The sequence below is a fragment of the Clinocottus analis genome, unplaced genomic scaffold (assembly GCF_023055335.1).
Source record: "Clinocottus analis isolate CAN_PGR_092001 unplaced genomic scaffold, fCliAna1.0.p SCAF_16, whole genome shotgun sequence".
NCBI lineage: Eukaryota > Metazoa > Chordata > Actinopteri > Perciformes > Cottidae > Clinocottus > Clinocottus analis.
Window position 1 is genome coordinate 18,195,413 of NW_027175887.1, and position 14,737 is coordinate 18,210,149.

The window sequence follows — 14,737 nt, forward strand, 5'->3', positions numbered from 1 at the left end:
TATTTACTTATTCCACAAAATAATCAAAACAAACATCTCCTCCTAAAATACTCAAAAATAAAACACTTCCTCCCAAATTTTACCCAGACTGCCTTTCGGCTACGTTTTACGCGAGTTCCCCGGTGATCGGTTCCCGGGTGGATCGAGTCCCTCCAGCCGGTCCGCAGGCCGCAGGTCCGGGTTGAATCCGCGTCATCGGTGCACAGAAAGCAGAGAAACAGCGCCGCCCGCAGGCCGCGAGGGGAACAGCACCACAAGACAGGAAGCTGCAGATCTAAAGCAGCCTTGGTTTCCGGAAGTAAGTTTTCCCCCAGGACGAGAAAATAAAAGACGAAAATAAAAAATAATAATTGATAAGGAATCTTATTATTAAGATTATTAAGGGAACAATACAGGATTTTATTTATATTTAAAGCATTTATACATGTATACATGTTTCCTGAAATAAATTATGTTTTAAATTATGGATCCAGACTCAATGTTTTTAAAATAGTTCATTTATTAAGTAAAAAAATATTTGATGTTGATGGAAAAATGTAAAAAAGTTTGTTTGAAAAAAGTCCACAACAACTGAAACTAGAAAATTTCGCAAGAAATTTTGAAAGTGTGGCTACTACTGCCGTAAGACGTCGCAATATATAGCTTTTGTTTCTGACGCCGGTCTCTCCTCCAAAGCACTTGAGTTGGTTTGTGTGTTAAACTGATTGGCTGATATGAAGCACCTGTGTGCTGCCGTCGTCACGGTGACCAAGTGAGCGCCAGCAGACTGATTAGAGGCAGACTGGCCTGTGGACTTAAGGAAATAAACTACTGAACGTCCTGAACACACACAAACGTACATGAAATATCATATGACCTTATTAATGATCACAGTGTTGACAACTACACAATATAAAACACACGTAAACATCTTTGTGTGTGTGTATGTGTGTCTGTGTGTGTGTGTGTGAGACAAACAGACAGAGAGACAGAAGTCATCTGTGTTGTGTGTGTGTGTGTATGTGTCTGTGTGTCTGTTAAACTGCCCTAACGAGAACACCTGTGGGTCGCTAGATCAAAGGTTGCCATGGTGATGACTTCAAAGGGACTTCCTTACGCTGAGCTTAATAGACCTAAATACTGTGGAACTCCTTTCAAACTATTTTAAAAAAATGGTACTTTAAAAGCCACTATTGCTTCGATATCGCATATTGAGCGTTAGGAAGACCTGATGAACAGATACTGTGACTGGCGAGTCTGTACGATAAAACATGTGTCTGTACGGGCGATTTACAAATCAGGTACGAGCTTCAGGGGAGACGTGGCTTTGGAGGGAGATTTAACATGGCGGCGGATGGCAGAGCGAGGTGGACTTGCTCTCACATTCAGTCCGATTTCAAGACGTCTGAGTCTGTTGGATTCCTATCGACCGCAGTTTATGACAGAAGACAAGATTTCCAACGTTTCTATCCAACAATGGTGTATGAAGAGTGAACATTGTGGGAGTAAAGACAAAATACGTTTTATTTTTTTAGCAGTTTCTGTCGCTTCTTCTCACTCTGTTAATTGGTGCGCCACCCTCTACGAACATTTCGTGAAATTTTTTTGACAGTTTTTGACGTTTTTTGCATTTTTCGGGAAAACGGCCGGGCGAATCTCTTAGAAAAGTCATAGCTCACGATTCCCGCGCAAACCGCACGTTTCGATGTATTTTTTACGCATGTGCTGGCAACGCTCTGGGAGGAGTAGTGGTTTGACTATAAGAAGAACTAGAAAGAGCATTTCCTGCTGAAAATGCGTTGGAATGCAAAAAGCTGAAGCTTTTAACTGAAATATTTGAAAGAAATAGCTGAATATAGCTGAACATAGTGGAATATAGCTTAAATTAGCTAAATATAGCTAAATATATTTGAAAATGAAAGAATAGCTGAATATATGTAAAAATAGCTGAATATATTAATATAGCTGAAAATAGCGGAATAGATGAATATATAAATAAATAGCAAATCATTATTGAAAATATAGAAAAGGCAAAATACCTGCTAAAATTTTACAGTTCAAAGTCATTTAATTGAACTGTTGAAAATTCTTGTCGTTTAAATGTATAATTGGAAAAGTTGAAAGGAAAACTGCATCATCTAAATCAGGGGTGTCAAACATACGACCCGGCCCGCCACAGTGTCCAGTCCAACAGAAGAAAAAAAAAAGTTTTTTTGAAAAATTAAAATCTGCCATATGTGGGGTTTGAACCACTGACCCTTTGCTCCTAAGGCGGAGTTGCTAACCACTGATCCACAGGCGCAGTTGGTGAGACACCCGATATTATTGAATGTCTACAAAACCATCCGTCAAACCTCAGAACGTGAACGTCAGTGACGCTGTTAATCTTGACGTCTATAACCAAAGTGACCTGCACACACGCGCGCACACACACACGAACGTGCACGCGACCATAATAACACGTTAACGCGGCCGTTCGCGCGCGCGCACGGCCGTGCACGCGCGCGGCCGTTGAGGCGCGGGCGCACCCCTTGGCGAGCGTTTACACGCGCGGCCGTTTCACGTTAGTGGGCGTTTACGTGTGCTGCCGTTCACGCGCGAGCACGGCCGTTCATGTGCGCCACCCGTTGGCGTGTGCGGCCGCTTACGTGCCTGCTGCCTGTAGATGCACAGACCAAAGGGCTGCTGCTGGGGACGGACCGGCTCTCCCATTCAATCGGACCTCAACACGTCTTATCTGTTGGATTCCTATCGACCGCAGTTTACGGCAGAAGACAAGATTTCCAACGTTTTGAGCTATAAATTATGCCCAAAGAGTATACGGTTTGGAGTAGAGAGCAAGTTTAAAATATGTGTATCGCCAAGTGCCCTCGCTCTGGAGTATTACGTCACTGCTCTGAGCTGCCCAACACACAATAATGAGAAAGGCAGAAAAGGTGCGGAAAAACTATAAAACGAAAACGCCGACAGTTAAAACAATATAGGATATATCAAAAAGATGAGTAATACAATAACAGCTAAACGTTTTGTCAACATTTTAAAGGTGGAATGGTGTCTCTAGCTGGAGGCATGACAGAGCCTTTACCTTTTGAAGTTGAAGAGTTGAAAGCGGATTTGAAGATGTTCTTCATTGGAAACCATTCTTTTTTTTTTTATAAAAAGCTGAATAATTTTGAAAATTGAGAAAATATGAAAAATGTAAAAGCGTAGATTAATAGCTAAAGGTTTTGTCAACATGTGAAATTTTAAATATTGTCTCAAGCTCAACGTATGAAGAAACTGTAAACGTTTGAAGTTGAAGATGATTTGAAAATTTCCCCATTGGGTCCCATTATAAAAAAAATCATAAAAAGCTTAATATTTCAAAGATTTGAAAAGTCTGAAATATGAAAGGTCTTAGCCATCGTGTCCTTAGGTAACTGAATATTTTTATAATTGAACTTTTTTCTGTAGCTGAAAATATGAAAGAGTTGAAGAGGTCCAAAATACGGATGGAAGAAATAGAATAATAACTAGAAAGAGCATTTCCTGCTGAAAATGCGTTGGAATGCAAAAAGCTGAAGCTTATAGCTGAAATATTTGAAAGAAATAGCTGAATATAGCGGAACATAGTGGAATATAGCTTAAATTAGCTAAATATAGCTAAATATATTTGAAAATGAAAGAATAGCTGAATATATGTAAAAATAGCTGAATATATTAATATAGCTGAAAATAGCGGAATAGATGAATATATAAATAAATAGCAAATCATTATTGAAAATATAGAAAAGGCAAAATACCTACTGAAACATTTTACAGTTCAAAGTCATTTAATTGAACTGTTGAAAATTCTTGTCGTTTAAATTTATAATTGGAAAAGTTGAAAGGAAAACTGCATCATCTAAATCAGGGGTGTCAAACATACGACCCGGCCCGCCACAGTGTCCAGTCCAACAGAAGAAAAAAAAAAGTTTTTTTGAAAAATTAAAATCTGTCACAGGTGGGGTTTGAACCACTGACCCTTTGCTCCTAAGGCGGAGTTGCTAACCACTGATCTACAGGTGCAGTTGGTGAGAGACCTGATATTACTGAGTGTCTACAAAACCATCCGTCAAACCTCAACGTGAACGTCAGTGACGCTGTTAATCCTGACGTTTATAACCAAAGTGACCTGCACACACGCGCGCGCACACACACACACGAACGTGCACGCGACCATAATAACACGTTCACGCGCGAGCACGGCCGTTCATGTGCGCCACCCGTTCGCGTGTGCGGCCGCTTACGTGCCTGCTGCCTGTAGATGCACAGACCAAAGGGCTGCTGCTGGGGACGGACCGGCTCTCCCATTCAGTCGGACCTCAACACGTCTTATCTGTTGGATTCCTATCGACCGCAGTTTACGGCAGAAGACAAGATTTCCAACGTTTTGAGCTATAAATTATGTCCAAAGAGTATACGGTTTGGAGTAGAGAGCAAGTTTAAAATATGTGTATCGCCAAGTGCCCTCGCTCTGGAGTCTGACGTCACTGCTCTGAGCTGCCCAACACACAATAATGAGAAAGGCAGAAAAGGTGCGGAAAAACTATAAAACGAAAACGCCGACAGTTAAAACAATATAGGATATATCGAAAAGATGAGTAATACAATAACAGCAAAAACGTTTTGTCAACATTTTAAAGGTGGAATGGTGTCTCTAGCTGGAGGCATGACAGAGCCTTTCCCTTTTGAAGTTGAAGAGTTGAAAGCGGATTTGAAGATGTTCTTCATTGGAAACCATTCTTTTTTTTTTTATAAAAAGCTGAATAATTTTAAAATTTGAGAAAATATGAAAAATGTAAAAGCGTAGATTAATAGCTAAAGGTTTTGTCAACATTTGGAATTTTAAATATTGTCTCAAGCTCAATGTATGAAGAAACTGTAAACGTTTGAAGTTGAAGATGATTTGAAGATTTCCCCATTGGGTCCCATTATAAAAAAAATCATAAAAAGCTTAATAATTTGGAAATTTGAAAAGTCAGAAATATGAAAAGTCATAGCCATCGTCTCCTTAAGTAGCTGAATATTTGAATAATTGAACTTTTTTCTGTAACTGGAAATATGAAGGACTAGTTACGGTCCAAAATACGGATGGAAGAAATAGAAGAAACAGTTTAATAAAGATTTGAAGAACAATAGTTGGAATGCTTGCAGCATTCCAACTAATAATAAGTTTAACTAGGAAGAGCATTTCCTGCTGAAAATGCGTTGGAATGCAAAAAAGCTGAAGCATAAAGCTGAAATATTTGAAAGAAATTGCTAAATATAGCTGAACATAGTGAAATATAGTTGAATAAAGCTTAAAAAAGCTGAATATATTTGAAAATTAAATGTATAATTGGAAAAGTTGAAAGGAAAACTGCATCATCTAAATCAGGGTTGTCAAACATACGACCCAGCCCGCCCGGGTGCCCAGTCCAAGAGAAGAAAAAAAAAAGCTTTTTTTTTTAAAAATGAAGGTCAGCCATAGGTGGGGTTTGAACCACTGACCCTTTGCTTCTAAGACGGAGTTGCTAACCACTGATCCACAGGCGCAGTTGGTCAGACGTCTGATATTATTGGTTTGCCGTGTGTCTACAAAACCATCTGTTAAACCTCAGAAAGTGAACGTCAGTGACGCTGTTAATCCTGACGTCTGTAACTGAAGTGACTTGCACACACGCGCGCGGACACACACGCGAACGTGCACGCGACCATAATAACACTTTAGCGCTGCCGTTCGCGCGGCCGTTTCACGTTAGTCAGCGTTCACGTATGCTGCCGTTCACGTGCGTGCACGGCCGTTTACGTGCGCGACCGTTCACGCACGTGCACGTGCGCACCCGTTCGCGTGTGGGGTCGTTCAAGTGCCTTCAGCCTGCAGATGCACAGACTAAAAGGCTCCTGTTAAAGAGTTGAAAGCGGATTTGAAGATGTTCTTCATTGGAAACCATTCATTTTTAATTTGATAAAAAGCTGAATAATTTTAAAATTTGAGAAGATATGAAAAATGTAAAAGCGTAGATTAATAGCTGAGGGTTTTGTCAACATTTGAAATTTTAAATATTGTCTCAAGCTCAACATATGAAGAAACTGTAAACGTTTGAAGTTGAAGATGATTTGAAGATTTCCCCATTGGGTCCCATTATAAAAAAAATCATAAAAAGCTTAATAATTTGGAAATTTGAAAAGTAGGAAATATGAAAAGGCATAGCTATCGTGTCCTTAAGTAGCTGAATATTTGAATAATTGAACTTTTTTCTGTAGCTGAAAATATGAAGGAGTTTAAGAGGTCCAAAATACGGATGGAAGAAATAGAATAATAATAATAATAATAAAAATATGAAAGAGTTGAAGAGGTCCAAAATACGGATGGAAGAAATAGAATAATAATAATAAGTTTAATAAAGATTTGAAGAACAATAGTTGGAATGCTTGCAGCATTCCAACTAATAAGTTTAATAAAGATTTGAAGAACAATAGTTGGAATGCTTGCAGCATTCCAACTAACTAGGAAGAGCATTTCCTGCTGAAAATGCGTTGGAATGCAAAAAAGCTGAAGCATAAAGCTGAAATATTTGAAAGAAATTGCTAAATATAGCTGAACATAGTGAAATATAGTTGAATAAAGCTTAAAAAAGCTGAATATATTTGAAAATTAAATGTATAATTGGAAAAGTTGAAAGGAAAACTGCATCATCTAAATCAGGGGTGTCAAACATACGACCCAGCCCGCCCGGGTGTCCAGTCCAAGAGAAGAAGAAAAAAAAAGCTTTTTAAAAAAAAAATGAAAGTCAGCCATAGGTGGGGTTTGAACCACTGACCCTTTGCTTTTAAGACGGAGTTGCTAACCACTGATCCACAGGCGCAGTTGGTCAGACGTCTGATATTATTGGTTTGCCGTGTGTCTACAAAACCATTTGTTAAACCTCAGAAAGTGAATGTCAGTGACGCTGTTAATCCTGACGTCTGTAACTGAAGTGACTTGCACACACGCGCGCGCACACGCACGCGAACGTGCACGCGACCATAATAACACTTTAGCGCTGCCGTTCGCGCGGCCGTTTCACGTTAGTGAGTTAGTGAGCGTTCACGTATGCTGCCGTTCACGTGCGTGCACGGCCGTTTACGTGCGCGACCGTTCACGCACGTGCACGTGCGCACCCGTTCGCGTGTGGGGTCGTTCAAGTGCCTTCAGCCTGCAGATGCACAGACTAAAAGGCTCCTGTTAAAGAGTTGAAAGCGGATTTGAAGATGTTCTTCATTGGAAACCATTCATTTTTAATTTGATAAAAAGTTGAATAATTTTAAAATTGGAGAAGATATGAAAAATGTAAAAGCGTAGATTAATAGCTGAGGGTTTTGTCAACATTTGGAATTTTAAATATCGTCTTAAGCTCAACATATGAAGAAACTGTAAACGTTTGAAGTTGAAGATGATTTGAAGATTTCCCCATTGGGTCCCATTATAAAAAAAATCATAAAAAGCTTAATAATTTGGAAATTTGAAAAGTAAGAAATATGAAAAGGCATAGCTATTGTGTCCTTAAGTAGCTGAATATTTGAATAATTGAACTTTTTTCTGTAGCTGAAAATATGAAGGAGTTTAAGAGGTCCAAAATACGGATGGAAGAAATAGAATAATAAAAATAATAATAATAATAATAATAATAATAAGTTTAATAAAGATTTGAAGAACAATAGTTGGAATGCTTGCAGCATTCCAACTAATAAAGATTTGAAGAACAATAGTTGGAATGCTTGCAGCATTCCAACTAACTAGAAAGAGCATTTCCTGCAGAAAATGCGTTGGAATGCAAAAAACTGAAGCTTATAGCTGAAATATTTGAAGGAAATAGCTGAATATAGCTGAACAAAGTGGAATATAGCTTAAGTTAGCTAAATACAGCTAAATATATTTGAAAATGAAAGAATAGCTGAATATATGTGAAAATAGCTGAATATAATATAGCTGAAAATAGCGGAATAAATGAATATATAAATAAATAGCAAATAATTACTGAAAATATAGAAAAGGCAAAATACCTGCTGAAAAATGTTACAGTTTAACATCATTTAATTGAACTGTTGAAAATCCTTGTCGTTTAAATGTATAATTGGAAAAATTGAAAGGAAAACTGCATCGTCTAAATCAGGGGTGTCAAACACACAGTCCGGCCCGCCACAGTGTCCAGTCCAACAGAAGAAAAAATAATTCACACGTTTTTATTCTTTTGTGCAAGTTCAAAGTCCGAAAAGTACTTTCAAAGAATAAGATGACAGACCACAAACTCTTGCATGCATCCACAAGAAAAACATAAACGATGCTGCTGACGGGATCAGTCGAGCAGCTAAACAGCAGAAATGAATACGCAGCACAAAGTTCACTGGCCAACAGACTCTTCAATCATAATTCTGCAGGTTCTGCTGTGCAGTATTTTATCAAGTTTAGCTGTGTTTTGTTTTCTTATATTTCCTGTTGAGAAAACCAACGTTGCTTATTTTCACGAAGATAAAATAAAAAAATAAAAACCAAAAGCACGACATCCACCAAGAAAGCGTATTATCTCAACATGTTTACATAACAATAGTGACCAGTAGCCAACAGGTGTCATCCACCTGTTGGCTCGTCCGCCTGGTTCCGGCAGCCGTTTTCCTTCAGGTTAGTGACACGTACATTGTTGAGTCAGTTGTAGTTTTCCAGCTGGTGGACTTTCTCCAATAAAAAGTCATTTTCTTAACTTTTTGGACGCGAGGTAGAACCACCAGCCGGCGTTACACAGGCTAGCAGCTAGCTAGCCCGTGGGCTAGCAGCTACTTAGGGTCGTTGTATCATGCTGTTACATTTGAGGCTAATAAAGATAATACAAGTAATTTTCTTTTTGGACGCGAGGGAGAGCCACCAGCCGGGTGTTACGGATTAAGAGCCGGCCCTGTTATCTGGCGACTTTTGGCCGAAAGATAACAGGGCCGCCTCCTAAACACCGGCCCTCCGCGGTGCTAACGCTATTCTGTGAGTTGTTTTATCAATTTATATGTCAAAGTTTGCACACATCAGTATTTGGCAAGATTTTGGGAATCTTGCCTTTTTACTACACTTGTAAGATTGGTCATGTGACTCGAAGGTTTATTATTACATTAAAATTGGGTGAACATATCTTCAGGTGTATTTATGTATTATAGTATTATATAGTTATAGCATGTTCAGATGTTCTCCGAGGCTGCAGTCTTCCTCCCACATGAACCAAACCTTTTCCTGCCACCAGGTGGCAGTGTTCCCCCTTTATTCTGTATGAAAACAACTAAATCATCTCTGAAAAGTCTAAAAACCATTTGAATCCATCCTGGTTTATTATACTAATAGTGTTGGAAGAAATATTCGGAGAATCTTTGGCAAAGTGTGATTCAAGAAATGAAAAATACACCTTACATATATATATATATATATATATATATATATATATATATATATATATATATATATATATATATATATATATATATATATACACACACTTCATAATAGATAGTTGGCAGAGAGTTGTGGATTCGTTAGAGATCAATAATATAATTCTTATTCTAAAATATGTGCTTTTACTTATAGTATTTAAAGTATATTTTGATGGGAGTAATTTTGTTCTTTAACTTTAGTACTTTAGTACTTTTCTTTTGCAGGACTTTTCCTAGTATTCCTACACTGTGGTACTGCTACTGTGAATTGAGTCAAAGATCTGAGGACTTCTTCTTCCACCACTGAGAGTCAGAACATCACTTCCATCAGTTTGATGAGTGATGTGTCAGCATGATAACAGTGATGGAACTAAGCTGATGAAACACATGAAAACACTCAAAGTGAACTTTCTGTAGAGAAAGAAGCAAACACACTTCACATGCAGAGTTGTCTTTATTGAAAAGCAGGAAATGTGCAGAATGAAGTGATGCAGATGATTCATATTCAATCATTCATTGTTGAACAAAACATATTGGAAATAGTTTGATTGACATCAGGGTTAACAGGATGAATTATATACTATTGATACTTTCTGATATTACAGTATACTGTAATACAACAATCACATTGTTTCATAGTGAAAAAGAAAAAGATTAAAAATGATTTAACATCATTGTTGGAGTACAGACTCCGCTCTGCCACCATGAAGAAGGCTTTTTTCAGCCTTTCACTGATTAACACACAGGTACTCCATCTGGCCTTGAGTGCCCTGGTTGAGATTTCTTTTAATGACATTGACACCAGCCGTCTCATACGCTTGAATCTGAGCTGGGTCGAGAAGCATGCTGATGGCTTTAATGGGACTACTGCCTTCTTCTTTCTTGTACCACAGGTACACAGAGGCACCACTGGTCCCCTGGTTCAGGTTAACATTCACTTGCGTGTATTTCTGCTGCTGCAGTTGTTCAAACTGGCTATCATTGATGGAGACCTGCAGAAGATTAAGAGCAGGCTGGGGGCCGATGGTCTGACGGTACCAGATGTAGACGGGAGCTCCTCCTGTACCCTTATTGGCATCTTCATCCACACGGATGTAACCTTCTTTCAAATAACTTTGGTCGGTGTCGTAGGAAGCAGTGGCAGTGACGTCGCAGATGAAGGTTGGTTTCTCCCTCTTCACCCAGGCGTAGATGAACCTCCCTCCAGCCCCGCGGTTCAGATCACAGGCCAGACTCTCCCAGTCGTTGGTGAACTTCATGGCTTCAGTTTCTGCATCATTGGTGACCTCGATCTTCTTTATGGGGATATCATACGGTGTGTTCCCTTTGAAGAACCAAAGGTAGATGTCATCACCTCCGTTTCCAGTATTGAGATTTTTAGAGATCTTTGTGTACCCTGCTTTCTCCAATCCAACACCCATTTCATAGTTGAATGTAACTTGAAGCCTGGTGATTGCGTCTGGGCCCAATTTGAACCAAAGATAGATGGTCTTTCCTCCTGCGCCTTCATTCAGATTAACGTTGACTTTCTGAAAGCCTTTTGACTTGAGCGTTGTCTCTTCAGCTTCAGTCAGGGACACATCAAGTTGTGAGATGTAGGTGGTCATGGTGGGTAACTGCAGAAAAGACACATCATGAATAAACAGTTAGCATGTCTTTGGTGAGCTCCAATATTAAAATATCAGAACTCAAATATGGATGATACCATAATGACCTCTAAAATAAACTCCTTTTTAAATGTGCATGTACACCACCACCATTTACACTCCTCACAGTGAATTTAACCTTTTAAAAACCAGAGGATCCTAATCTGGATCCTTTTGTATTTTCTTGTGACATATAAATCACAAGAAAATATATTGATGTTATACACCAAATTAAACATCAAAGCCGTTGCTACAAGAATCAGTCAGCCATTAAAAAAAAACTCAAACAGAAAGAAAGATAATCATAAAAGTATAAAACAAAACAAACAAACAAATCAGCCCAAAATCAGCATGTTTCCAGAACCAGCAACCCTTAGCTTGGTGCTATCAGAAAAATCCCGATGTCCAGAAGCAAGACAATTCCACACAGAGTCCAGACATGCCTTCAAAATCCTTCCAGCTCAAAGAACCAGGGAGATATGAGCCAAAGAACACAGAAGAATGAATCGCTTTATTTGCAGTATTTGCTGTATAAGCAAATACTGCTTACCTTTTTTTTTTTTTTTTTTTTTACAGTTTAATAATTGTTCATTTGTGTGCTTGTTTTATTTTAAAGGGAAATATTGGTTGTTTTATAAATTTAAAAAATAAATAAATAAATAAAAAATCTGAATTTTTTTATTTTTTCTTCTCCAAATGTGAGCCCTCGCCTGACTTTTTTCTGTACTAAATCCTCTCTAACTTTGTTCTGCTTCACTTTATCAAAGTAAAAGAATGCAAAAATTATCTTAAAACTTTGAGGTAGGATTTGGGAGAATTTAAAAGCTTACGAACGCATTATTTCAAGGTAAAAATCATGCTAAAAGTGCTTTTTTTCTAGGCGGACCTGAAACTTTACATTTCTTTCTGTGTGTCATCTTCATTTACTCTTAACCAGTAACACTTAGACTGATATGTACACATCTGAGCAAAACTTAACATTATACTTGTATATTAACTCCAAGATTATTCAAATAGCTCTAGTGGTCGCAGAGACACAGCCATTTTAGTTTGGATGTCATTTTCAAGCAGAAACCTAAAAAGAGGCTCGGGGCTAATAGAGTAAGATCTGAAGCAGCAAACTGTTTGTTCCACAACAAGTCAACAATAAACTTAAAGACTTACGTGTCTGCTGACAGTCAATGAAAGAGCGGCAGGAAGAAGTCAGATGCTCCTCTGGATTCTGTTGTACTGACTGCAGCTCAGCTGCCTTTTTATACACAACAGAGATGCTGAGCTCATGATTTAAATACTAGGAATGATGAGTCATATTCCAAAGAAAATTATGTATTGTGAAACCAAACTGATATCTTGATGACCTTTACAGTAAGTAGATATTTTCTGAGGGCATCACAGACCCTGGACTCTTTTAAGACTGGCCTGAAAACCTTTTTATTCAAGAAGGCGTTTTCACTTTGAGTTGACTTTTATGACCTTAATTTTATGACTTTGATTTTAACTATGTGGCACTCTGAGATTCTCGGATGAAGAGGGCCTTACAAATAAAATGTATTATTATTATTATTATTTTGAAACTCAACCTCCCAAATCCTGCTAAAACAGATCATGTGTGTTTTTCTGTCTGTCAATCATTTCCAGCTCAATAAAGCAAAATGTTGCAGCTGGACAATTTGGGTAAAACATGATATCTTAATATAGTTTAAATTCCCCAGCGCTCTCTTCTAACGTCATGTTTAAACGTCATAGCTGTGACCTCGGCCTTCTCAGGCTTTCTCCAGCGTTGGGTCCTCTCTGTGCTGCTGGTATCCTTCTGACGGGTCAGTGTCAGCCTCAATGAATCTCCTCATTCTAGCACTTCAAGTCAAAGTCTGTCCTGCTGAAGAGAATATAGGTTCTCCCTCTTGTCCTGTGCTGGTCCATCAGCCTGCTTTGTGTTCTCATGAAGTGTTTGGTGCAGCTGCTTTTAGAAAGGGAACAACTGTTTCCTTGTTGGGCAGATTCAGATGTATTCTTGTTCTTTGCATTCAGCTAATGTTTTATTCATCATGGCCAATGATAGTTCCTTTAAACATGAGGCTTGAAAGACCTCCTGGATTCTCTTTAAGAAAGTTTTTACCTCATAAGGAATTTCTGAAGTTAAAAGACTGGGTGAAGGATTTTCACTTTTACTTTTTACATTTTCTACAAAGTTGTCTTCATTGAAATGTGCAGAATAAAGTGATACATTCATTCAGTCGAAAACAATTTAAAGTTTCACAGACGGCTAGTCTCTTCAAAATAAAATCAAAGGATTAAATAAAATGAACTATGAAGAGACAATATCCCTCCGTCTGTCGCCCCTTGTTGTGTTCCCAACCTGGAACACGCTGCTGAAAGCACCGGCGAAAGAAAACGACACTCCGCTGCATAAAAGTCTCTTCAAAATAAAATCAAAGGATTAAATAAAATGAAAAAAAAAATAATTCAATTTTTTTTCTCAAGCAAAGAGCCATTAAAAACGTCTCTGCGACCCTACTAGTGGCCCACCAGTTGAGAACTACTGCCCTCGACTCTTGATACTGTCTGTTATAACCAGAAGTATTACTCTCATATAATAATATTCATATTGTTTTATAAAAAAGAGAAAACATTAAAGGAGGCTATGACCAAAATGACTTAATAAGATTGTTGGACTGTGCCTCTTCATATCAGTCTGATCTCCTTCAGCCTTTTATTCCATCCTGTCTCCTTCCTCTGCAATGACCTTCCTGCTGACATCAAACAGGTCAGCTCTTTGAATCCAGACCTAAATCTCATCTTTTGGTCCTAACCCTCAGTTATTTGCTCTTTCTTTGATGACCTCAGGCTTCGTACCTGTTGCCATCATCCTTGCAGCAGGTCGGTCGTTGTGCAATCATTACCTGAATGAGTCATGTTCCAAGGAACTTTTCTTAGCACCTGTTTACGTCGACCTTTGTTTGAATCAGTGTTTGTGCAATCGTTATTTATAGGCGTCTTCTTCCAATGAATTTTGACATTATTCAAAATACTGTGGCAAAAGAGATGAAACAGACGTTGGTTACTTTTAATTCCATTCTCACGCTCAACCTCAGATTTCCTGCCGCAACAAGACTTTAAGCTTTCTTGGTCCAGGGCCAGCGATGTTTGGATCTCTTCCTGTGTGTTTGCTTCCTTTCTATCTGTGTGAATGGTGGACTTGAGCTGTTCCTCTCGTGTATTTGTGGAGTCGTTCTTCTTCCAGAAAGGTGAACTATGAAGAGACAATATCCCTCCGTCTGTCGCCCCTTGTTGTGTTCCCAACCTGGAACACGCTGCTGAAAGCACGGGCGAAAGAAAACGACACTCCGCTGCATAAAAGTCTCTTCAAATTAAAATCAAAGGATTAAATAAAATGAAAATAAAAAATAATTCTATTTTTTTTCTCAAGCAAAGAGCCATTAAAAACGTCTCTGCGACCCTACTAGTGGCCCACCAGTTGAGAACTACTGCCCTCGACTCTTGATACTGTCTGTTATAACCAGAAGTATTACTCTCATATAATAATATTCATATTGTTTTATAAAAAAGAGAAAACATTAAAGGAGGCTATGACCAAAATGACTTAATAAGATTGTTGGACTGTGCCTCTTCATATCAGTCTGATCTCCTTCAGCCTTTTATTC

The 14,737-nt window shown here is 38.5% G+C and overlaps 1 protein-coding gene across 1 annotated transcript; it reads right to left on the bottom strand.

Moving 5' to 3' along the window:
- Positions 1 to 9,881: 9,881 nt before the first annotated feature.
- On the bottom strand, positions 9,882 to 12,298 carry LOC137786284 (uncharacterized). Its single transcript, XM_068578050.1, has 2 exons — positions 12,240 to 12,298; positions 9,882 to 11,045 (listed from the first exon to the last, which is right to left on the bottom strand). The coding sequence occupies exon 2, from the start codon at positions 11,034 to 11,036 to the stop codon at positions 10,158 to 10,160; it is 879 nt and encodes a 292-aa protein (XP_068434151.1). The 5' UTR covers positions 11,037 to 11,045; positions 12,240 to 12,298; the 3' UTR covers positions 9,882 to 10,157.
- Positions 12,299 to 14,737: the final 2,439 nt, after the last annotated feature.

Coding starts and splice junctions, on each gene's coding strand:
- LOC137786284 (XM_068578050.1), bottom strand. CDS start 11,036: ATGACCACCTACATCTCACAACTTGATGTGTCCCTGACTGAAGCTGAA.